The sequence below is a fragment of the Manis javanica genome, chromosome 11 (assembly GCF_040802235.1).
Source record: "Manis javanica isolate MJ-LG chromosome 11, MJ_LKY, whole genome shotgun sequence".
Lineage (NCBI taxonomy): Eukaryota > Metazoa > Chordata > Mammalia > Pholidota > Manidae > Manis > Manis javanica.
In genome coordinates, this window is record NC_133166.1 from 9,835,857 (window position 1) to 9,862,593 (window position 26,737).

The following is a 26,737-nucleotide window of genomic DNA, read 5'->3' on the forward strand; positions in this document are numbered from 1 at the left end:
TCTTCTAAAGTCTTCTGATTTGGAAATTATCACTTCTCTTCAACAACTTTGTGACACGGTTTGAGTAGAATTGGTATTATTTCTTTATTTAAATATTTAACAGAACTCACCAACAGAGCTTCCTATGCCTGGAATTTTCTTTGGGAAAAGGGTTTTAACTACAAATACAATTTCTTTAATAGATACAAGGCTGGTTACATTGTTTATTTCTTCTTGAGTAAGTTTTAGTGGTTCATCTATTTGAAGAAAAGTAAAAATTTCATCTAATTGATCAAATATGTGGATATAAATTTGTTCAAATATCAAGTTATTGTACTTTTAATATATGTACAATCTATACTTGATATCAATTCTCATTCCTAATATTGTTACTTTGTATCATTCCTCTTTTTTCCCTGGTTGGTCTGGCTAGAGATTTATCAATTTAATTCATTTTCTCAAAGAACTAGCTTTGGGTATACTGATTTTTTTCTTTGGCTTTAATATTTTTTCCACTTATTCCCACTCTAATATATACTATTTCCCTATTTCAGCTTACTTTGGGTTTAACTGCTCTTTTTCTGTTTTCTTGGAAAACTGAAATCATTTATTTAAAACCTTATTTTTCTAAACAGGCATTTAGTGCTATAAAAGTCCCTCTTAGGTAGGCAGTAAATATATCCTAGGTTTTGATATGTTTTGTTTGCTTTTTCATTCAAGTTCAAAAAATTTTCTAGTTTCTGTTTTGATATCTTCTGAAGTATATTAGTTTCCAAATATTTGGGGATTTTCCAGAAACTTTTAGTTACTGGTCTCTTTAATTCCATGTGGCCAAACCATAAATTCTAAGACATGAATCCTTTGAGACTTATAAAAACACAGGACAAAGAAGCACATTTATCTCCTGAAGTAACAAGAAATGCACCTCCAAATGAACTACTAGGATAATTTCCTCACATTCCAAGCCTTTCTGTCCTTTTACCAGAAAATGCATGATCTAAAAATCCATCTTCTTAACTTTTTTGTCACTGCACACCCAGATAAATTTACAAGAATCACATACAGTAATGTTCATCACCACATTGTCTGTGATGTAGAGGAGTGGGAAACAATCTGGATGTCTACTGCTGAAGAATGAAAAGTAAAATGCAGTGAGTGAAAATATTCTAAAATCAGATGGTGGTGGCAGCTGCACAACTCTGTGTATATACTAAAAACCACTGGACGATAAACTCTGAAAGGGGTAAATGTTATAATGTATGATATATATCTGAAGAAAGCTATTATAATGCATATATACGATAGGGAGATTCTGACACAATACACAGCAGTCAGAAGCAATGCTTTGGAGGCATATAAAACAACACACATAGGTTGATTCAACACATTCCTCAGTGTGACTGAAAGAATCATAGGAAGAACAGAGGGTATCATATCATCGCTAATTCTGGTACTCCTAAGAAAGCCTCCAACAAGAGAACTCAGGAACTCAGCTGAGGGTAGATATACTTACTTCTTTCCTTACCGTCCTGTGGAAAAAAAAGGTCATCTGGTTGGCTTAAAGGCTTGGGTCCTGGGGCTAATGAAAGGCGGGGGAGAGAGGTGGAGGAAGAACAGGTATTGTGTTCACCAACTTGGAAGAGCCATTTTCAGTATCTGCTCCCAATCTACATCATTCAATAATTCTCTATTGAGCATATATCATATGCTAAGCTCTGTTTTTAGATATTAGGTATATGGCCGTGAACAAGCAAGAACCCTTGCCTTTAGGCAGCTTATATACAATGAAGGAAGAAAAACAATTTAACAAGCGAATAAGAAAATCTCAGTACTTATAAAGTGCCATGAATATATAAGACTATGAGTGAGAGAGTAGAGGCAAGGGGAAACTGCTTTAACTATGGTAGTAAGAAAGGGCTCTCTCAGGAGGTGACAATGGGTTGAGAGCTATATAAGGAGAAGATGCTAGCAGAGAAAAATCTAGGGAAATAGATTTACAAAACAAAAAGAAAAGCAAGTGCTAAGGCTATAAAGGAAAAACAAGCTTCAAGTGTTGAACAGATAAAGAGAAAGCCAGGGTACAGAATGAGTAACATGAGTAGATGAAGTTGGAGAGGTAGCAGCTATCACACAGAGCCTGTAAGGCGTCTGAATTTTACCTGGGGTACAGTGGGAAGGCAAGGTTTTTCTGAATTTTAAGTGGATCATCATCATACTCTACTTCGTATTTGCAAAGACTGACTGCTATGCGTAAGACAAGAGTGGGATGATGTAAACCAGCGAGGCTGTTCAGATAGTTCAGGCAAGAGATGTTAGGGCTGTGGTTATAACTATGGAGGAGGTTAACTAACTGTACGATTCAGAATATATTTTAGAAGTAGAATAAGATTTCCTGGTGGATTAAACCAGGAATATGAGGAGAAGAGTTAAAACTCCTAAGTTTTTGGTCTGAGCAACTGGATAGATGGTTAATGTCATTTGATGCAATGGGAACGCTTAGGGGAACAATCTGAGAGAGGATGTTTCTAATTGTTTTTTGAATTTAATACTCTCAGTTTATTTCTTTCAAATTCAGTTGTCAAATTTTTCCAACTAGTTTACAATCCGTTTTATATTTCTTTTGTTTCCTCATGTGCCTAGCACACCACTGATATATATAATAAATACCTACTTAATTGAATTAAATTGAAGTAGGCTTACAAGAAAACATATGAATCAACATTTTCAAACCTTATGTTTGAAAAATCAAATGCAGATGTTTTAATCAAAGACACTACATGTTTAAAATTTTTTAAAAAATGCTAGAGAAAAGCCTACTAGATATATGTTTACAATTTTAAAATGCTTGCATTGTTGAATGCTTTGGTGACATAAGTGAAATAGCAAAGAGAAGTTTTCAAAAGGACATACAGAAAGATTTTAAAATGTAATAAATTATAAGTAACCTAAACCGAAGTGAACTGCTATAGGTATCACATTCTAAATAACCATTAGCAGCATAGGATGAATTTTAAAAGACTGGAATCCTCAGTCATTGTCACAACCCACATACATAATAAAGGGAAATGCAAGCGTTTATGTGTTCTCTTTTAGGTAATAGTATGGCAAAGTTGAAACCCGGCAGCTGGTGTTCTGTGGAAAACTGGTTCTGGCACATTAACTACAGGAAAATATTTCTATCATTACATAGCCATATCTTGGGTAGGAGCCAGAGAAAATGTTTAATTTTTTATTTCACACCTTTTCTATATACCTTTTATACATTTTACCCTTTAACAAAAAATTCTATTAATTTTTCAAAAACTCTAAAAACTATACTACTTTAAAAATTGTACTTTTTCTTCCAAAATACGCTAACTAGCACAAAACAAGAAAACAACTTTTACAAAAAGGTATTAATTCAATTGCCTTAAGTTTGTGATTTTTAAAACTTCTAGTTAATCATTAAGGCTATAAACTACTAGTCTAATAACTAAGGGCTAATAACAGGGTTACTGACAAGTATGAGTAATAATGAGACCAAAGGAAGGTCTTTTTTTTTTTTGAAGGTCTTCTTTTAATAATGAAAGCATTAATAGAGACGACCCTTATTTAGAGTGTATAGTTCTAGTTCTTCACCCACCCATTATAGCATAACACAAACAGAACTGCCAACACTTATATTCCCAGCTACATAGCACAAACACTATTCTGTTGCTGTTGAGACAACTATCATTACTAAGGAGAGATGAGGTTTGCTTCCGTTAGCTTACATATTTCTCTGCCTCAGTAGAGTATGAGGTCCTCAGAAGCAAGGTCTATGCCTTGTTTACTTTGATAACTCCAATTTCATCTACAGTGTCTAACACAGTAGATGTTCAATAAATGTTTCTTATCCTTTTTTTTTTTTGTCCCTAAACCTTGGCCCCAACTTGGCAATCCTAGGAAAGGGAAGACTGTCATTCTGTAGTCACCAATGACAACTCTAACATGGAGCTGCCTCCAAGTTCTCTCCTTTCTTCAAGGTTCAAGTCCCATCTAAATTCATAAAGGCTTCTCTGATTACCCCAACCCAAAGCAAAATCCATTTTCTGAGGTCCTAAAGAGTGTACTGTCTGGCCACATATTTGATATATATACACTATCTTGGACTATTAATTACTTACATTTTAAATCCTTATCTAGACATAACTGTTCCCACAAAATAAATTTATTTTAAGGACATGATAAGGGCTTATATTTGTGTCCCAACACCTAGCAAAATGCTTTGCACTCAACAGATGATTGCTGATAAAAATAAAGAAAAAAATGATAAAGATAGTAAGGAGCCAGTTCTACCCATTTTTCCATTTTGTATTCATTCAAAGGCATAGTAATGCCTTTGAAATTTTCTGGTCAAAATAATGAAGGAATGGGGAACTGTCACAGCCAAAACTAATAAAATGATATTATTATTAGACAAATAGTTACTATTTCATTGTCTCCCAATATTTTGAATGGGTCAGTGTATATGTGTTAAATATAAAACCAATTATAATGAAGGTGTAACCAAGAAGTAAGTAAAAAATTAGTAGAACACCTTCCAAAAACCATTTAATATCATGAGCAATGAAAACTAGACATCATAAAACAATATGTCCCCCAATTTTTTAAAAATGAGTATATAATGTGAACGCGCATTTGTTGTTTGTATATTTATGTATGTACACTGGAGGAGAAGAGGGTAAAAAGTAAACACTAAAATGTTAATAATTACTACATGGTAAAATTGCAGATGATTTTTGCTTTCTTCTTTATTCTTTTATGTACTTTACAAATCAGAAACACATACCTAACTATATTAAATGTTCTAAAATAAAACCTCCCAACATATGAAATTTTGTTGTTGACAATATAAGCCAACAATTTTAATGTAGTCTAGTAAGCAATACAATCAAGTTACAGAATAGTATTTCTTAAGGCTAACCTCAATTTCTCTTAAAATATTGAAATTCTTAACCATTCTCCACCAACCACCCTCTTACTTTAGTAATACTATAAATAAAAGGCTCTATTTAGATAAAGGGAAGATGAAGGTTATTAGATTATCATTAGTATCCAGAATATATCATGTACAAATTCACTTTCCTTTAATACAGTAAAAATACATTTGATAAGCCTTTGATTTCATTATGTTTTTGAACTACAGACCCTTTATAACGAGCTGACAAAAGATTAAAGACCAATTCATTTATTGCACTACCTGAAAAACTTCTAATACCAAAACTTATTAATCTGGACTCTAAAAGAATAAACCTGCTTAACAGACCAATATTCTCCCTCCAGTAAAAGAGGTTTTCTATTTAGAAAGAACTAGAGATTCAAGGGTTTATTCTAGATTGGGAACTCTACAAAAACAACATGGTACAGCAACTCTGGAAATCAGTTTAACAATTTCTTTAAAAACTAAACATGCAACTACCATATGAGCTGGTAATTGCACTCCTGAGCATTTATCCAAGAAAAATGAAAACTCATGTTCACACAAAAACCTGCATATGAATATTTATAGCAGCTTTATTTATAATAGCCAAAAACCAGAAACAAGCCAGCTGTCCTTCAATGAGTGAATGGTTAAAGAAACTAGTATAGCCATACTACAGAATACAATTCAGTAATAAAAAGGAATGAACTAGTGATATATATAACAACTTGAATGAATCCCCAGAGAATTACACTGAGTGGAAACAGGAAGTCACAAATAGTATATACTGTATGATTTTATTTATATGACATTTTGGAAACGCCTATAGAAATAAAGAGTAGATTAGTGGTTGCCAGAGGTAAAGGTGGGGGTAGGAGGTAAGAGTAAGAGTGAAGTGGATACAGCTACAAAAGGGTAGCATGGGAACCTCATAGTGAAGGAAATGTTCTCTATCTTAACTACAGTAAATATCAGTGTAAATATACTAATTTTGATACTACCATAGTTTTGTAAGATACTACTATTGGAGAAAACTGGGCAGACAGTATGTGAGATCTCTCCATTATTCATTACAACTGCATATGAATCTATGCTATTTTCAAAATAAAAAGTTTAATCTAAAAAAAATACAGTATTTTAAGAGCACTCTCTAACATTGGTTATATCAAACAAAGTCAAAAATCTCTCCAGGAATTTACAATATAAACTAGGCAACACACACAAAAAAAAGTTTATAAAGGTTTACTTTGAATTTAAAGATAAGAGTATATAAATGCACACACTGTTTGGGTATTAAAGTATACCGTGTTGTAGTATAGAAAAGTATATACATAGCTTAAAGAAAAAAAATAAACTCAAATTCATTCTAATTTGTAGGAATAACATTTCTAAAATTTTTTAAAAATAAGGAGAGCAGCACCCAGAATAGTTTGGTGCCACTATTTCGGTTCCCACAGCACCCCGTAATTAACTCATCTTTCAGTCCTTTTCAAACACTGTTATTTCTACTCTGACTTTTCCACTAGACAGCAAACTCCATAAACACAAGGACTGTATCTATCTTAGATAACAGCATATAGCACAGAACTGACACATGGTAAGTAAAAAAGAACAACTAGACACTTTAATAAGTGAAATGAGTTGCTAAATATAACTCAATTATATTCCCTTCTTACAGAATTCAAGAACCTATCCTTAGGTAAAAAAAATTTTATTTTTTCTTAGTTGAATTTTTCAATGTTGCCTATCAATTCTATATATAACAATTCTTTTAAATTTAGAAGACTTTCATATATGTTTTTAAAATCTGAACTTGGCAATGAAAATTATATAACCTTGCTTTTATATTTACCACAAAGAATATCATACTGGATAACATTAATTTTTTTTTTTTTTGTAAACTTAGAAATTTAGAAGCCTGGCTAATTATATTATTAAATGTGCTCAGTGTTTCAGAGATAGAACCAATGCTGTCCTGATGTCCAAGAAGAATGTACATCATAAAAGCTCATCCTTAAATAATTTTTCTGGCAATGGAAGCAGAGTATGAAATGACATTAAAGGTACACATAAAGAAAGATACGTATTCTATCAAAGATGAAGAGTTAAGCTTAAAGAAGAAAGAGTCATGAAGGGCACAGGACAGTGAATCACTTTCCTTCTGAAATAAGTGAAATTCCGCCATGTATGGCAGGGATAAACCAGAAGGCATCAAAGCTCTTTTACACATTTTAAGTCCAGCCTTTAAAACAGAGAGAGAAAATATTCTCAAATTTAAGTAGCTTTCCTTTTTTAAGGGAACTTCATTTTTAAAAAAAAAAAGGAAAAAGGTTTTAAAAAGCATATGGAGAAATCTCATAAGCCAAAAAAAAAAAAAAAAAAAAGGATGACTTACCAAGTTGGCCATATAAATTGTGAGCAGCCCTCTCCTGCAAACAATTTTAAAGAGAGAGTGAGATTAAGCATCATTTGACTTACTACTTCAGCATTTTCTAGAAGTTTATCAAAACAATTATCAGGAATTGAGAAAAAGGGGGAGATTATGCTGAACTAAGTTTCAGTGCCCTAATAATTGGATCTCAATGGAATCTACAAGTAGTTCCACTTAGTGGTCATTAAACATTCTGTTTGGTAGTCATTGATTAAAATTATTCAAAATATTTTAAATATTTAAAAGATCATTGCCTAGTAAATGTTAACTAGACTTATGATGATTTCACAATATATGCCAATATTGAATCATTATGTTGTTCACCTGAAGCTAACACAGTGTCATTATGTCCACTATACCTCAACTTTGAAAACTGCTATTGCTTTCCTAATATTTATTAACAGGAAGAGTAGTACAATTTGTTGTGTTAGTTTATGTTTATGCTAGAAGTTCTAAATTTAATAAAGAATCTTAACACATTCAGAAAGTCAGGGCCAGAAAAATTCTAACCAAATGCAAACTTATTAAAAGAAATGAGGTCTCCTATTTGTTTCACACCCAATGCATCTGCCTAGATGTCACTGTAAATCATACTAAATCACCCTGGCTTTATTTCATTGTTAAGTGGGAAGTCAGGCACTAAATGAACTTTTTAATTCCAAAGGACAAGCAAAATCTCTATAAACACAGTTTTACAGAAAAAGTGCATATTTACCAAACTTATTTAATGAAAAGTTAGTGATAATTTAGGTAGAAACTCAAAGATAAGGACAATTTCTTGCCCTTAATCACTGCATTCAACTTACACTGCATGTGAGACCATGAATGAACTATATCCTATTCTCTAGGAAAGAGGTCCTGAATGCTTTAAGAGTTTAAGGGCAGAGTTCAAATAAACTCTGAAAATTATAAAAACCTGAGTTTCATTTAGGAATACTTTTAGTATTCAAAGAAAAAATACTTTGCATATAAAACAAGTACCAGTATCAGATCATTTTCACCTAAATATCATGCCAGCTCTTCATAGTAACTTTGTCAATAAAATCTGCTTAAAGTCAGGTCCAGTTAACATAGCCTGTTCATTATTTTAAAAGACTGAAGATTTTTAATATTATTAAAGCCACATGGAGGCAGTATGCTTTAACTGAACACAACACTGAAGTTAAGAAATAGGGGTGCCTATTAACTTTAATTCTCTGGCACTTCTTAATTTTGTCATTAAAATGAGACAAGACTAGTTCCCTAACTTATATTTTTAAACATAAGAACTATTTAAGAAAAGACTTACATTTATCACCAATATATAAAACATAATATTGGAGCTACTCTGCTGGAAAGGGCAAGGAGGTCTAGGCATAATACCCACTGAGCCATCACCCCCTAGACAGTGTCCTTCTGGAGCAGGTCCTAATGCACCTCAGCAGAACAACAGAAATCTACTGCTCCTCTAAAAAAGAATTTTAAAATCACTGATAAGATGGTCTGTAAGATGCCCTTTAGTTCTTCTTTTCTATGATTTATATACATGACTTGAAATTGTGCTTACTAATCCTTACCAATTTATCAATTCCTGCCAAACTCTAAATCAAAGGTGTTCTAATAGTACCTATTCTAAATAAATTATATAAAGAAAAAGTAGCGTAACATCAACATCCAAGAGGCACTATGCAGAAAAGTTAAATCCTTCACACATACATAGAAAGTTACTTTCTTACTGAAGGCTGGTTACATATGGAGAAAAAAATATATATTCGTTATTACAAAATCAAAATAAAAATGTTCCTGTAATTTCAGTGGTAGTTCCTCTAATATACTTCATTATGAAGTGAACCAGTACATGATGCTGTCCACTAATCTAATTCTGTTTCTGTTAATATTCAACAGCAATCCAGCTCCAGTTTCAACACTAGCTTTCACATATCTGATTATATAACATTAACTACCAGGCAATGATTATCTCATTTACCTTTACATTTTCAAAACCTACAATACTACTTGACATCTAATAGGCACTAAATAAATGACTGTAGAATTGGTAGACAAAGTGTTACTAGGAACCCAGCCTTATAAAAAGAAGACATTATAAGTACATAATATAATACAGAAAAATAATCATGAAAGATGGCCACTAGACAGAGGAAGAGTCAATCAAGGATATCAATTTATTAGCAAGCAAAGATATGATCAGATTCTTACATTTGCATAAAATCTCACAATCTGCAAGGTACAGTCAACATTGTGAAATCAGGTTTTATATCAAGTGTAATACAAGTAAGTATAATAGTTATATCAAGTATACTATTATCCTCATGCTATTGAAAACCAAGTATCAGAGAAAAATGGTTTCCTTAAAAATATAAAAGTAGCAAAAAAAGACAAGTTCAAATTAGTAGTCAGTTCATCTGACTCCAATTCTGTGTTTCTTCCAATGCACTGCTCTTACAGCAAAAAATCTTTACATTACTAAGTTACCTTTAAATTTCCCAACTCACTGACTTGTTTAAGGCAGTATACTAACAGGCTTCTGTGCTTTGACCTACTCTTACTATAGGGAAAAGGCAGAGGATGTAAATTGTTACATGATGTCCTGTTCTGGTCTCAAGTTTCAATTTACTGTTCCCAAATAATAAGGAAGGTAATCTCCTTCCCAGATTTATCTGAATTCCAACCCCAAGCTAACAGCCTCAAGAATTAAAGGACAGTATCTGTGAAGGGTGTGGTATGTTGGGTTATACAGTCAGACTCCTTTTGGTAGGTCTCCCTGATACAGTGACTCCAGCCTCTGGTCCAGTGTCAGTCTGAGAGGTGGAGAGTATCAGAGTAGTGATTTTTTTTTTATCAGTTCTCCAGAGACACTCAGTATCACATGAAACTGGTAAGTTAATTAAATGCCATTTTATTAATATTTGACTATATCTAGCCTAAGTCTTAAGCCAAACAGGTCACTCCCTAGTATTTCTCTGGAAACCAAGTTGCATATTAAAACACAACTACAATAGGGACAGAGAAGGAGGAGGTGCCAATCAGAACAAAAGGTGGCCTAGGCCTAAAGAGGAAGGGCTGGAACCAACAGACAATAACTTTTTTAAAAAACTTCACAGGAGACTCTGATACAACAATATCCCCATTCTGTTGTGAACCACAGATTAGATTGGTGAAGATCAATAAATAAGTAGTCTAAAGTTAGTTGAGTTATTTCTTTAAACTACAAATTTGCTTCTTTTTTTTGATGGGTATGAATCTCTTAATTAGCATGGAAAATTGAAGTAAGTATGCACATCAAGGGGTACTACCTAAAAAGTATTCACAGTCACAGCTGTAGGAACTAACTCTGTGTAACCAGAGTATCATTATTCCTCTGGGTAAATATAATTAAATTTTCTTAACATTTTTGTAGGTTAAAAGGTATCCTCACATTCTGCTGAAATTGCAAGTGTTACTAGTTTCTAACGGTATCACTGTGTCTAATTAGATGAGCAATAATGCTTTTTTTCTGGAAACTTTGGTGTATGTATATATATTCTCTAGCTAACCTCAAATTTCTGAGTAACACTTTAGGATGTTACTAACTAAGGTTAATAACTCTAGGGTGTTCATAACTAGGGTCACAGCGGGTATAATAAGAATGGTGTAACTTCAAAATTCTAAATATGTATATATCCTATATACACATACAAAAATATTTATGCCTTCTACAAATAAGAAGATTAGAGATTAAAGAAAAACAAAGTAAAAGTTCTTTGTAATGGTTCACTAACAGATGCTATTTAATCATCTCAGGAAATCTTTAAACATATAATAGATTTTCATCCATCAGAATGTTTTATTAGAGTATAAAAATATTCCTTAAGGCATAGGAATGGAGAAGATCAACTTCCAGTCTAGAGCAAGTCTTTGTGCATATTCTACTATAGATAGTGAATAAGATACAGTAAACTTTTCCAAAAACTCTAAGGTAATTTTTCTCCCTGTGAAGATAAAATGACACTGAAACTTGAAGATGCCAAGAATTCATGGACCAAATTCATGGTATTCTTTCACTTACATATGATACGGTGCATTCATTTTGGTCCTATCTGCTTCAAAGTTACATAACTACAACAGTGTAATTTAACAATTCAACCTACGAGTATGCTTAGAATAAATACACAATTTTTTACATCTTAATCCATGCCCACATTTGAGCTCCCTGTAGTTTTAACTTATCTAAACTAATAGTAAATATCAAAGCAAATTCCATAGCAATTCTAAAAAACAAAATCCATCAGGAGAACTTCTTTCAGAACCACAAACAAAGCACTTCCTAGAAAAAGAAAGAGAAGACTAGTTCTTAACAGCCCACCTAAGGATAAACTAGATGTTACGAATGCTTCCTGCTGAGTTACTATGATCCCAATTCTTTGTGACACAAATTTTTTAAGCAACCCTGGAAACAACTTCAAAGCTTTCTCAAAACCCCACAGTGATGCGATTAAGATTTAAGTAAACTCCCCTCTTACAGGCTGTCAAGACTAGCTGGCAAACTATGCTTAATTCTGTAAAGGGAGGAAGGAAAACTGGGAAAGACAGATAAATGGATGAATAGATGAGATGGATGATGTATAAATGGATGCACTGGAGAGAAGGAGAAAAAAAGTAGGGAAACAAAGAAAGATAAGGGCCTGTGTGTGTGTGTGTATGTAACTATACTATATGTTCTGACTCATTAAATGCTTTCTGAAAAACTGATTATACAAAATGTACAATCTCAGATTAAAGATTTCACTATTAAATAAAGCTTTAGAGATTCAGTAATTAGGACTACCACTATTTGCTAATCTGAAAAAACTGCTAATCCCCGACATTCTTTTACTTCCATTCTTTTTAACACATTACTGGTATTTTTTATTTTTAAGAGGATAAACTTTACACACATTCAACTGACAACTGACTCCTTGAATATTGCTGTTTACCAACTTCTAACTTCAGACCTCTTCTTATTCTGGGCTTTCACATTCTAATCTCCCAAAGCTTCAAAGACCACCTACTATAAGAAGGAAACTACCAATTTTGATTTTGTAACTCCATACTTTTCCTGAATCTAGACTCATATTTCAAGCTGCCTACTAGCTATAGCCACAAACATATCATTGATTTTCTTTGGAAATTAAAGGCATAATTATAAATTCCTTTTCCTTAAAGTAAAGACTATAATATTAATATGCTTAATTTGGGGCACTAGATATAATAATTTTTAAATGTATGTAACTTCAACCTTTGTAAATTACTTACGACCTGTCACAGGATCTTAATAATGAGTGAAATCTTAAAATTTTGTTGTAACAAATACTTTCAAATACTTTTCGAGCAAATAAGACCATTAACTTTTGCACAATTCCATATAAACACAAACCAGATCTGCCTAAATTAAGACACACTATAATGCAACTTGTAAAGAGATTTAAAGCAAACAGGTTTGCTTTTCTATGTTTTAGACTTGACTCCAAGACAATTCTTAGAACCTGATTTTTTAAAAAGTCACTTGCTTCTGAACAATACTAAAAAACTAAAATTTAAAGTTTCTAATTAGAGCCCATACCAGTAATATGCATATACATACACAACTCACAACAAAAAAGAACTAAAGAGCTATTTCCAGGTATTAGCTGTATCACCTAATAAGCAACAGAGCTAAATCAACATATATCACAGAGTATGACTACCTAATAATTACATCAAGATAAGGATCAATTTTCTTCAGCAACCATAATACTAATGAAGAAGCTAGACTTAAACTTTTTATTAGGTCTCTAAAACAGTAAAACTACTACAATTAATATTCAGAACAGGTCACAATCTAGAACACCTACAAATTTCCTGTCAATATGTAGTGTCTACAAATAAAACACTGTTGGTAGAACTCATTAAAAGATATAAAAAACAGAAATATTTTTTTTAAAAAAAGTTCACTATCAAAAGTAAAAAGAGAACAGAAAATAAACTAGTAACCAAAATCTAAGCTATCATCTCACTTCCAGGAAACATCTTTATGCCTTAGAAAATAGGAGCTTTTACTGTCCATGACAAAATTTTACTTTGGTGTTACTGTATTTAAACATATGTTTGTCTTCAAAGAAAAGTCTGATTTTTTTTTTACAACTAAAGTTGTAAACATAAGACCTAGACTAGTAAATCAACAGAAAAGAATTGAGAGCTCAATAACACACACACAAATATATATGAAAAATTGGTATATGACAAGGGGTACTACAGTGGAAAAAAGCATGAACTATTGAATTCCTGGTGCCAGAGTAACTGACTATTCACCAGCAAAAAAATAGGGGGGAAAATAAAAAGAGAGCCTACGGCAAGCAGCCTCTAAGATGGACCTGAACATATTTCTACATCTTGCAGGGTGATCAAATATTAACACTGAGAAGCTATAAAGTTAAAGATACATGTTGTAGTCTTATAGAGCAAAAGCTTAAAGAAAAAAGAAAAAATACATAAAAATGGAACTCTAAAAAAAAATTCCTCTAGTTTCCATGTAATAAGGCTCATACAAGTCATTACTCAGTCCTAACACCAAATAAAAAGCTGAACCAACTGAAAGCTCAACTCTTCTTAGACCCGTAAAAGTGAGGTCACACTGCAAACTGCTGCCCCCTAATTTGGAAAGACCATAGGCAGATACAGAGAATCACAACTTACCAGCGCTGAAACTCATAAGGTGAAACCTTCGAGGGAATGAGACCCAGAATAGGAAAAGCTGAACTGTAACTGATAAATAGCGGTAGTCTCGGTGTGGACAAGTCAGAGTTAAAAATTCCAGGGGTACGCAATCATAAGGGGCCTCAAACTTTTGTGAGTTTTACCTACAGGAGCTTAACTTAAGCTCTCACAGTAAATGTCAGAGACAAATCCCCTTGGGTTTCCAAGCAGGGGGAGGAGAAAAGGAGCCATTCTGAAATAAACCAGAGCACTCTGTTCTTACAAGGCTTGCGCTCAGGAGAACCAGCGTACCAGGGCCTAACCTGCCTGGGGTGGTATCACAACCTAACTGACCTGGCGAAGAAAAATACCCAACCCCAGCCAGCTCTAGAACTCCACGTGAAAGAAGCAAAAAACCCAGTTCTAGCATAGGCTAGCCATCCTGCACCAAAGGGAAGGGAGAAAACTGAGACACATTTGTAAAGTTCAATCTAGAGGCATAAGCTCACTGAAAGACTGAGACCTTATCAAAGAACTACAGAACATTTCCACTGCCCTCACCTCACACTTAACTATTCACAGCAGTTTCTTTTACCTTGCACACCATGTCCAGCTATCAAGAAAAAAAATTACAAGGCATGCCAAAAGTCAAAAAACCCAACTTGAAGAGACAAAGCAAGCACCAGAACCAGACACTGCAAAGATATTAGAATTATCAGACCAGAAATTTAAAACAACATGCTAAGGGCTCTAATGAGTAAAGTACATAGCACATAAGAACAGATAAGCAATGTAAGCAAAGTGATGGAAATACTAAGAAAGAAACACAAAGAAAAGGAACTATAATAAAAATGAAGAATGTCTTTGAAGGACTTACTAGTAGACTGAATGTAACTGAGAGAAGAATCTCTAAGCTAAATGACATTATAAGTTATTAGTAGAATACTTAAAAACAGAAAAGAAAAGAGAACAACGATTGAAAGAAACAGAATGGAATATCCAAAGAAAACGAGAACACTAATTCAAAAAGATATATGTACTCTTATGTTCACTGTGGCATTATTTGCAATAGCTAAGATGTGGAAGCAACCTAAGTGTCCATCAGCAGATAAAAAGAAGTCATGGTACAAACATACAATGGAATATTACTAGGCCATAAAAAATAATGAAAAATTGCCATTTCCAACAATATGAAGCACCTAAAGGGTATTATGCTAAGTAATATAAGTCAGACAGAGAAAAACAAATAGCACATTTCACAAAAATAAAACAAACAAACAAAACAGAACAAACCCATAGATACAGAGAACATACTGGTGGCTGTCAGAGGGGAGGGGATAGGCAAAATGGGTAAAGGGGAAAAAGGGGTAAAAACTTCCAGTTATAACATAAATAAGCCACAGGAATGAAAAGTATAGCATAGAGAATATAGTCAATAATAGTGTAATAACTTTATATGGTAACAGATGGTTACTACACTTATCATAATAATCACTTCATAATATATATAAATGTTGGGTCACTATGTTCTACACTTGAAACTAATATAATATTGCATTCATATCAACTATACCTCAATAAAAATTAAAATTAAGTGTGTCTCCTGTAAACAGGAATAAAAACCAAAAAGAATATCCAAGGATTGTGTGACAACTACAAGAGATGAAACATATACAGAATGGGAAAAGCAGTAGGAAAAGAGCAGGAACAGAAGAACTCTCTGAAACAGTAATGTCTGAGAATTTTCCCAAATTAATGTCAGACACCAAACCACAGATCCAGAAAGTTCAGAGAACACCAAACAGGATAAATATAAAACAAACAAAAACCTTACACCTAGGAATATCATATTCAAACTAGATAAATTCAAAGATAAATAAAAATTCTGAAAGAAGCCAGAGGAAAACCACACCTTACCTACAGAGGAAGATAAAAATTACATCCAATTTCTCAAAACCATGCAAACAAGAGAGCTGAGTGAAATATTCAGTGTTGACAGGAAAACAAAAAACACCAACTTACAATTCTGTACCCTGTGGCATTATCCTTAAAAAATGAAGGACAAACACTTTATCAAATAAAAATAGAGAGAATTTGTTGCCAGTAGACCTGCTCTGCAAGAAATGTTAAATGTTAAATGTTCACTAGAGAGAAGGAAAATAATACAGGTCAGAAACTCATCTACATAAAGAAAGGGCTTCAAGGAGAGAATAAGTGAAGGTAAAATAAAAATTTTCCTATTTCTTATTCTCAAATGCTCTAACAGATAACAGTTTGTTCAAAGCAAAATTGGTAAAAAATACATTTGAATATGTATATGTATGTTTACATATGTATCTTATGTGTGAATGTCTATCTATATCCATATATCTATATCTATATAAATCTATAGTTGATCCTTGAACAACATGGGGGTCAGGGGCACCAACCCCCATGCAGTTGAAAATCCGTATATAACTTCTTACTCCCCAAACACTTAAGTACTAATAGCCTACTGTGGACCTGAAGCCTTACTAATAACATAAGTAGTCAATTAACATTTATTTTGTATGTTATATATATATTATATACTGCATTCTTACAGTACAGTAAGCTAAAGAAAACATTTTGTCATAGCTGCAAATCTCCAAAAAAATTTCCAATATATTTATTGGAAAAAATCCATATATAAGTGGACCCACACAGTTCAAACCCATGTTTTTCAAGGGTTATATATAAGTGAAGTGAATGACAGCAATTATACAAGGGACAGGAAAAGGACCTGGCATTAGTTTGTTATTATGAGGTACTCTACCTATGAAAGGTGTAGCATGATTTGAAAGTAGTTTCGGATTAGTTGTATATGTATATGGCAAAACTAGGACTAAAAAAGCAACAATAAAAAGTATAAATGATATGCTAAGTTAGAAGAGAAAGTGGAACCATATAAATTGTTTATTCAAAACCACAAAAGGCAGAATAAGACTAGAAGACAAAAATCAGAACAAAAAACAAGGACAACAGAGAAAACAGTAACAAATTTGGCGGATATTAATCCAACAATACCAAATGGTCTAAACACACCACTTAAAAGACAGAGATTGTCAGTCGACCAAAAAACACAACTCAACTGTAAGTCATTTATAAGAAACCCACTTTAAGTATAAAGACACATACAGATTTCAATAAATAACCACATGAAAATGCTCCACAACATATATCATCAAGGAAATTCAAATTGAAACAAAAATAAGATACCACAACACACCAATGAGAATGGCCAAAATTCAGAACACTAGTAATACCTAATACTGATGAGGAATGTGGAGCAACAGAAACTCTTATTCATTGCTGGTGGGAATGTAAAACTGGTATAACCACAAATGGAAGACAGTTTGGCAGTTTCTTATAAAATTAAATATATAATCCAGAACTCAACCCCTTAGTCATTACCTAAAGGGAATGAAAACTTATATCCACATAAAAACCTGCATGTGGATGTTTATAACAGCTTTATTCATAATTGTCAAAGCCTGGAGGCAACCAAGATGTCCTTCAAGCAAGTCAAGAGGGAAATAAATGATGGTATATCTAGACAATGGAATATTATTCAGCACTTAAAAGAAATCAAGCCTATCAAGCTGTGAAGACATGGAAGAAACTAAAAGGCATACTGCTAAGTAAAAGAAGTCAAACAAAAGTCTACAAACTGTATGATTCCAACTTTATGACATTCTGGGAAAGGTAACACCATGAAGACAGTAAAGATCACTGGTTACCAGGGGCTTGGGGGAGGGTGGGATAAATAAGCAACACAGAGGATTTTTAGAAGAGTGAACTTATGATACTATGATGGTTGACACATGTTATACATCTGTCCAATCCCAACATAAAATGTACACCAAGAGTGAACCTTACCATAAATTATGGATTTGAGATGATGACATTTCAGTGTAGGTTCCTCAATTTCAACAAATACACCACTCTGTTGAGGGATACTGATAATTAGGGAGGCTATGAATAATATATAATACAGGAAATACACGACAAATCATTGTACCTTCCTCTCAATTTTGCTTTGAGTCTGTTTCTGTTCTTTTTTAAATGTATTTGTTCATTTGTTTTGTTTCTTATATTCCACATATAAGTGAAATCATATGGTATTTGTCTTTCTCTGTCTGACTTATTCCACTTAGCATAATACCTTCTATGTTGTTCTTGATTATAGGGGAAAGAATTCAGAGCATTTTTTTTAAGCTGCTCTCTATCATGTTAAGGAAGTTCACACCTCTTCCGAGTCTTCATTAGAGCATTGATCATGCATGTATATAGTTATTTTGACAAATGCCTTTTCTGGATCAATTAATATGATCATGTGATACTTCTGTGATTAATCCTGTTGTACTGCTTTTTCTAAATATTAACAAGGCCAATTTAATAGTGCTGTTCATCTACAGCAGCATTTCTCAATCTTTGCACTATTGATACGTTTTGAGCTAGATAAGTCTCTATTTTGGGAAGGGATGTCCTGTGCATTGTACCATTAGCATTCCCTTCCCTTCCCTACCAAATTGACACAACAAATAATGTTGTCTATGGGAAATATGTTCCTACGGGACAACTCCCTGCTTCATTGAGAACTACTGATCTATATTGTTACTATTTTTTTTTTGTCTAGTTATATCATCTGCTGAGAAAAAGGTGTCAAAATCTCCAAGTGTGGTTCTGGGCTTGTCTGTGTCTCTAATGCTATCAGCTTCTGGGAAGATTTTATTGATATAGATACAATTGCCATTTCTTCTTGATGAACTGAACCTTTTATCACTATTAAATGTGCCTCATAGACTCAGAGACTCCAAGAATGAACTAGTGGTTACCAAAGAAGAGGGGTGTGGGAGGGTGGGTGGGGAGGGAGGGAGAAGGGGACTGACCGGTATTATGTTTAGTACACATGGTGTGGGGGATCACGGGGAGAACAGTGTATCACAGAGAAGGGACATAGTGGATCTCTGCCAACTTGCTGCACTGATGGACAGTGCCTGCATTGGGGTATCGGTGGGGACTTGATAATATGGGTAAATGTAGTAACCACATTGTTTTTTCATGTGAAACCTTCATAAGAGTGTATATCAATCATACCTTAATAAAAAATTATTTTTAAAAAAATTAAATGTGCCTCTACAGCTCAGATTTTCTTTGTTTCAAATTACATTTTATTTAGTATTACTACAACTATTTCAGCCTTCTTTTACTGTTTGCATAGTATATATTTTTCTTCTAATTAATTTCAAGCACCTGTGTCTTTATATTAAACGTGTATTTTTTAATAATCAAAACATTATGGTACTGGCACAAAAATAGATACACAAATCAATAGAAAAGAACATAGAATCCTGAAATAAACCCCTGCTAATATGGTCAATTAGTCTTTGACAAAGGAGGCAAAAATATACAATGGGGAAAAGACATCTCTTCAATAAATGATGTTGGGAAAAGTGGACAACATGAAATAGAATGAAAATGGACCACTTTCATATGCCATGCACCAAAATAAACTCAAAATGGATTAAAGACTTAACTATAAGACCAGAAATCATAAAACTAGAAGAAAACATAGGCAGTAATCTCTTTGACATTGGTCTTACAGTATTTTTTTTGGATCTATCTCCTCAGGCAAGAGCCACAAAAGCAAAAATAAACAAAGGGGACTACATCAAACTAAAAAAGCTTTGCACAGCAAAGGAAACCATCAACAAAAGGAAAAGACAGCCTACTGAATGGGAGAAAATACTTGTAAATGATATGACCAATAAGGGGTTAATATCCAAAATATATAAAGAGCTCTCACAACTCAATACAAAAAAAAAAAAAATCCAATCAAAAAATGGGCAGAAGACCTGAACAGACATTTCTCCAAAGACATACAAATGGCCAAGAGACACATGAAAAGGTGTTCAACATCACAAATCATCAGGGAAATGCAAATCAAAACCACAATAAAATACCATCTCATATCTGTCAGAACAGCTATTATGAAAAAGACAAGAAATAACAAGTGTTGGCAAAGATGGGGAGAAAAGGAAAGCTTTGTGCACTGCTGGTGGGAATGAAAACTGGTACAGCCACTATGGAAAACAGTACAGAAGTTCTTCAAAACTTTAAAATATAACTACCATCCAGCAATTCCACTTCTGGGTATTTATCCAAAGAAAATAAAAACACCAATTCAAAAAGATATATGCACCCTTATATTCACTGAAGTATTATTTACAATAGCCAAGATATGGAAGGAAGCTAAGTGTCTATTATTAAACGAATGGATAAAGAAGAAATGATGAAGAAGATACACATACACACAATGGAATACTACTCAGCAATAGAAAAAGAATGAAATCTTTGCTGTACATGAAAAAGACACATAAAGTGTTTCAGGAAGGTAAAAACATACTAGGCAAATACAAGCAAAAAGAAAGATAACCAAAGTATAGAACCTCAAGCCAAAAGGCATTAAATGAAATGAAGAATATACTTTCTAACACCAGAAATCCCACCTTAAAAGGAAAATACAACCTAAAAAACATAACCAGTAGCATAGATCCTATGGCTATCTATCAACCTTTGAACTTGTATATAAAAGAGAATGCACCTTTCTTTCAAACATTCATAAAATAGTCACAAAACTTGGGTATAAATCTGTAAGTTTCATACAGAAAAAATAATACAAACAACCTTCTCAGATAAGAAGGCAATAAAACTAGAAATAACAAACGGGCCCTTCCATCTTCTTAAGCTCTCTTCAAAATAATTCTTATATCAAAGCAAAAATACAAACTAAAATTGCAAAACTTCTGATAAATGATATTAATGGAAATACTATATATTAGAATCTATAGGGTAGAATTAAAGCACTGATCAGAAGAAAATTCATAGCTTTAAATACTCATATCTACAGAACTTAAAACATTAAAATAAATAAACATCAAACTAAAAAGGTTTAAAAAAGCAGGCAAATTAGCCAAAAAAAAGTAGAAGGAAAAAAACAATAAAAACAAAAATTGAATTAGAAAATCAAAAACCAGGACTAATAAATAAAATGATTCATTGAAAAAAGTCAAAAAGATTATTAGCTAATTTAATAAAGAGGGGAAATGACACAATTATACAAAATACATAACAAGTGGAGAAATAACCGTTGAAAATCAAACATGACAGACTTTGTACAACTCCATGTAAATAAATATAAAAATCTTTATATAATGGATAATTTCTGGGAAATGGATAATTTGAAGAAATGGATACCACTCTAGCTGTTAGAAAAACTTACTAAAAACTTTTCCTGTTAAGTACATTGAAAGTTTAAATAGACCGATTTCCATAGAAGAAACTGGTTAACTTTTTCTAAGAACTACCACAACCAAAAGTCACCGTGGCCAAGATGTTTCACAGAGGAACGAGTCAAATACTCAACAGGCCAGAAAATTCACTGCTACTTAAACTTCCAGAGCAAGAAAAAAGAATGAAAACTTCTAAGATATTTTATCATATAAATGATACTCAAACCTGATAAAGAATACACACACACTCATACACATACAACTAGCTAATCTCACAAACAGTGATGTCATGATCAACTGAGGTTCATTCCAGTAAAGCAAGGATGGTGGAATGTGAGGAAATCCATTCACCTAATTCACCATAAATAATAGATTTATTGGAAAGATCTGGTGATTACTACTTTAATCACATATTCAAACTTGGAACCACTTGGAACTATGGACCTCCTGATGGTGTAAGCATCATCTGTGGAGTATATTCTTACCAAGAATGCTTAACTCTAATCAAGTATTTAGACTGAACTTCAATTTATAGAAAATACATGAGCTATATGAGCCAATTAAACAATTACATGAGGAAAAAATTCAGACAAAATCAGAAGTGTTTTATGCATACAAGACAACTGGCCTGGTCATGCTAGTAAGTCAATGCCAGGGGGGAAAAACATGGAAGATTAACCTAGATAAAAAGACATAGAGTAATACACCACCATACATAAACTTTGACTATATTCTGGATCAAAAAAACAGCTATGAAAGCATTTTAAGACAGTATGGATTAGGTGATATGAGGGAATGACTTTAATTTCCTTATGTGTGATAACAGTGTTGTAATTACACTGGAAAATATCCTTATTTTATAATTTGGATGCTGAACTATTTAGAAGTAAAGTATTATGGTGTCTTAATGCACTTCCACACACACACACACACACACACACAAAACCACACATACTCATATATATATAATCACATATAAATAATGTAAAAATGGCAAAATGTTAACAACTGTTGACTTCAGGTAATGTATCTCAACATTTTGTTGAAAGCAGACAAATAACTTAAAAAATGCTATCTTATTATTCAAGTGCTAAAAGTACATAAATCTGAGTAAACTTAGTTTAAAGCATCTTTTAAGTTTCATGTATGAGGAACATATTCTGAAATCATATTTCTGAAAACAGTGTTCACCTTTTAAAATTGATTGGGAAGTTACAATCACCAGAGTAACTCTATTACTACTTATGAGAAAAAATAATTATACTTATTACTTAGCTGTGTTCTAAGCACTTCTACATATATTAACTCATTTAATTCTCTAGACAACCATATGAGCAGATTATCACTATCTCCATTTTTCAGGCAAGGAATAAACCATAGAAGTCACACAATAAGTGGCAGAGCCAGTCTCCTAAGCCAGATGGTGCAGCTCCAGAATCCACACTCCTAACAAGTATTCTGTACTGTCCTATCAGGTGGGGAAATCTACATGTCTAGCAATACAGATTGACTATGCTAGACAATATCTACCAGTATTAATGGTAGATATGTAATAATATCTACTGACTATGTAATAATATCTACCAGTCCTTTTATTTTAATAATTTTAACAATCCAAAAGTATTATGATATAATCAAACAGAGAACCACACAAATTTAGATATTATTACATTTACAACAAGACACTAAAAATTGCTTCAGGTAGATAAGTAAATATTTGGTTACCTGGTAAGATTTATCTATATTCTTACTAGGGAATCAATGATTATAATAAACATCTTTATAAACTGAAAGATGACCCCATTCTTGAATAATACATGACCCCTTGATTTATACATGACCCCATCTTGATTCTGTGGGATAAATATAGAATCAAAGCAATTCTCAGCCATAAAAATAGTTACTCATAATAGGGCAAAAATTCTTTTATGTAACAACTTTAACCTCAACTGTTTACCTGACTGAACAATTTACATAACAGTTTGTAGCACTTTATGAAAATCTTATTATTTCACATGGAACATTTTCAGGTTGACAAAAATGAAAATACACTTTTAAATGAGATGATGTTTTAAAAATAGTAACTGATTTAACAGAGGTCACTCAATAAGCCTGAAGTAAATTACAGATCTAGATGATAATAAAGAACTACTGTTAATTTTCTCAGGTGTGATAATGGTATTTTGTTAAAGGAAAATATCTTTAATTATAACTTGTGCATGCCATGTTCTAGTTTGCATTCATTAGTGAACATTCTTTTTAGTAAACAAAGACTACTGGGTGTTACTGCTCTATAATGTCAACTTTTATATTTTTATAGGCTTAGTGAACATAAATCATATTAGTATAAAGTTAAATTTTCCATCAAAAATTTGCAAAACTGAAAAACATGTGGAACTATTTCTTATACCTGGATTTCAATGAATGATAAAAAAAATTTTTTTAAGCTGGGGTAGGAGATAGTAAATCAGTTCTATTAAATAGGTAGATAAATAAAATTTTACCTGCTTTTCCTTTCAATTAGAATTGCCACATAAGATGCTGGCAAAGCGGCACCAAAGCCAGGACTCCATGAGTAGAATTTTCCAAGTATCTTCCTGAAATGCAAATTTGGAATGTTTGAGTGAAATTTCTAGTTGGTTGGTCATTTCAGTTATTATGAATGTAAGTTCCCATTCTCTGTCCACCCTCTATCTAAATGACCCACAGCAAATTCAACATGTCCAAAACTAGCTCTCTACCCTATGTATCCCCATGTCCTTGCTCTCTATTTTCCTAGGTTAGTGACATCGACAACTATCCACCTATGTGTGACACTTTGAGACATCCTTGGCTTCTCCTCCTCCTCTACCCCATATATTAAATCATGCCATGAAATGTTTCCAACACAATGTATCTCTCAAATTTCTCTCCAACCCACTGCCCCTGCCTTGGTTAAGTTCCTCACCATCTCCTATTCAGGTCACTACGACAGCACACTAACAAGCATCCCTCCTTCCCATGACTTAGTCATATTCATCTAGACATTCCCTGGATCCAACATCGTTCACAATACAAACCCTTTACATTCTCAGTCCTCTTATCTACCAAACGGATATAATAATCTTACATACCTCATATAGTTGTTACGAGGGCTTCATGAGCTATTTCCCATCACCATGCATGGACACCAAAGTACTCAGAAAATGTCAGCTATTAGTACTATTTTTACTACTACTATTTTTTAATACATGATACTCAACAAATGTCTCTCCTCCTTGGCTTCTACAGCCCTTAACAACTTTTTCCTACAGCAGCTACTAAGGTGTTTTATATTTCTTTTGTTACATGTACAGACCATTTTTCATTTAAGAGACTACATCCCTTGAAAGTAAGAATCTACATAGTGTCTCACATATTATAAATGGCCATTAGCTGCTTGGATTTTTAAGGAGAAAAAAATAACTTTGGAGAGGTTAGAAAGATTTCTTTTTATTTTCAAAGACAATAAATTTCTAAGGGAAAAGCAGCACATAAAAATGATCAGAAATTATCTGAACAAAGTTGGTAGATGGCTAAATGGGAATTATAGGAAAAAATACATATATGTACAGATAAGGATCAAGAATCACAGATGAAATGGTCTTTTTAATTGAAGCTTAGCTTTAAAAGAATTAGAAAACCTACTGAGTATTTATAACATGGGTGTTTCTGAAAGGGACATCAGAAACCTTCTGCCTGAGAAGACTGGAGGTGGACCTCCCTCCAATATAAAATCCACAAAGGATTCAACAATTTAGTAAATTGTTAGTAAATTTTAAAATTTACTAAAAATTAAGGGAAAATAACTCAAGGTGTCAGTTACAGGAGGAACACAGACGTTATAAGTATTTTATATTTCCACAACTTAACTAAACAGAACATAAAAAAACATAAATAGGTTGCAATAGGAATTTATTATTATTGCGATTTTTAAAACCTAGTCATAACTTTATTTTGAGTTTTAATGAGTATAGAAACTTTCCAGAGACCACATAATAGTTTCTTATACATATTTTTAAGTCAATTTAAAGGCATGATTTACTCAATAGAATAAAACTTATCAATTATTTTTATAATAGAGTATCAATTATACTCTAAAGCTTATGGATATTAACATCAGAGGGGAAAAAAACTATAAAAGATATTTGGAAACTCAATTTTTAATTGCAGTTAAAACATACCTACAGAACTATTTTGGGCACACTGGGTAACACTAATATAAGGATAATGTGAAGTTAGTATTTTAACTTGACAAGTTTAAAAGACAACACTAGTTTAGGTTTTCAACTATCAGTGGAGAAAAAGAAAAAGTAAATATTTAATGAACATGTTAGGTGTATCACAGCATGAAAAATTTAATTCTTATTGCATGTGTATTGTACGAAGCATGTGACATAGGTAACGTATGAAAGAATGAATCAAGATCAAAAGTTTCATCAGTAGGATATGCCAGAAGTTAACTTATTGTTTGTTACATAACACCAGCATTTTATAGTCCTTTTGAAGTTTGTTCACTGTATATGGACTAACCTATATCACAGATAATTGCTTTGAATTCCTGATCTATGAAACTGAAAAATTAAGAAACGCTCAACTTGGTAAATAAACACAGTATGCCTCAGAAAATGTAGATGTTAAAACATATTTGTTATATAATCATAGCAATAATTTCAAGTTTATATTACATCTTTAGGCCAAAAGTCCCACAACACCTGGTTTTACAAGCTTTCTTGAGATAAATAAATGTCATTTAACAGAAAAAATATGCAAGCAGCAATGACCTATACAACATTTATCTAAATATCTGCTTGTTTCAGTTTCAGCAAAGGAATCTGTATTAACCTCCAATGGTGATTAAGGTACCAACCTTAAAATGCAAAAGAAAGCCATATACAAGGCCCCATTAGCAGTCAGAAATGAAGCAGATTGGAGGATCTCAGGGAGTAGTTTGTGTAAATAATAGTCTAATTTTCGTTTCCGGAGAACTGCTGCAATCTGGAAAGAGAAAATCTTTTTTGTTTAATCCAACCAACTTTTCCTATTTAAATTAGCTCTTATGTGGATGCTACTAAATAATAGCACATATTTTTAAGTTAAAATAAAACCCTGGTATTTTACTGGCTCCTCTATAAAACTGCAATTTCTGGGACAGAAAGGAAAACATGTAATTTAATTTTAATTTACTGTAACAGGTAAAATATGCACCAGGAAATTACAACCTGGGTTATTGAAGAGTAACCCCCAAATGTTGAGCTAAGTATTTATACTGCCTTAGGAACAGTTTTTAGCTGAGAAATAAAATACACTTTTTAAATGGAAAACTACAATTCAAATAGAAATTGAATGCTAAATAAAACTACA

General features: G+C 32.7%; 1 protein-coding gene across 3 annotated transcripts in view; it reads right to left on the reverse strand.

The window, feature by feature from the left end:
• Positions 1–26,737, reverse strand: part of TMEM135 (transmembrane protein 135) — a 270,360-nt gene that overhangs the window by 207,093 nt on the left and 36,530 nt on the right. For 2 of the 3 annotated variants that reach the window (XM_037010523.2, XM_037010522.2), the window contains exons 2-4: positions 26,244–26,371; positions 23,860–23,952; positions 7,317–7,350 (exon numbers count right to left, since the gene is read on the reverse strand). The exons of the other annotated variant lie outside the window; for it this stretch is intronic. In XM_037010523.2, the coding sequence (XP_036866418.1) occupies positions 7,317–7,350; positions 23,860–23,952; positions 26,244–26,371 (255 nt within the window). The remainder of the gene's footprint in view (positions 1–7,316; positions 7,351–23,859; positions 23,953–26,243; positions 26,372–26,737) is intronic. 3 annotated transcript variants of the gene reach the window in all.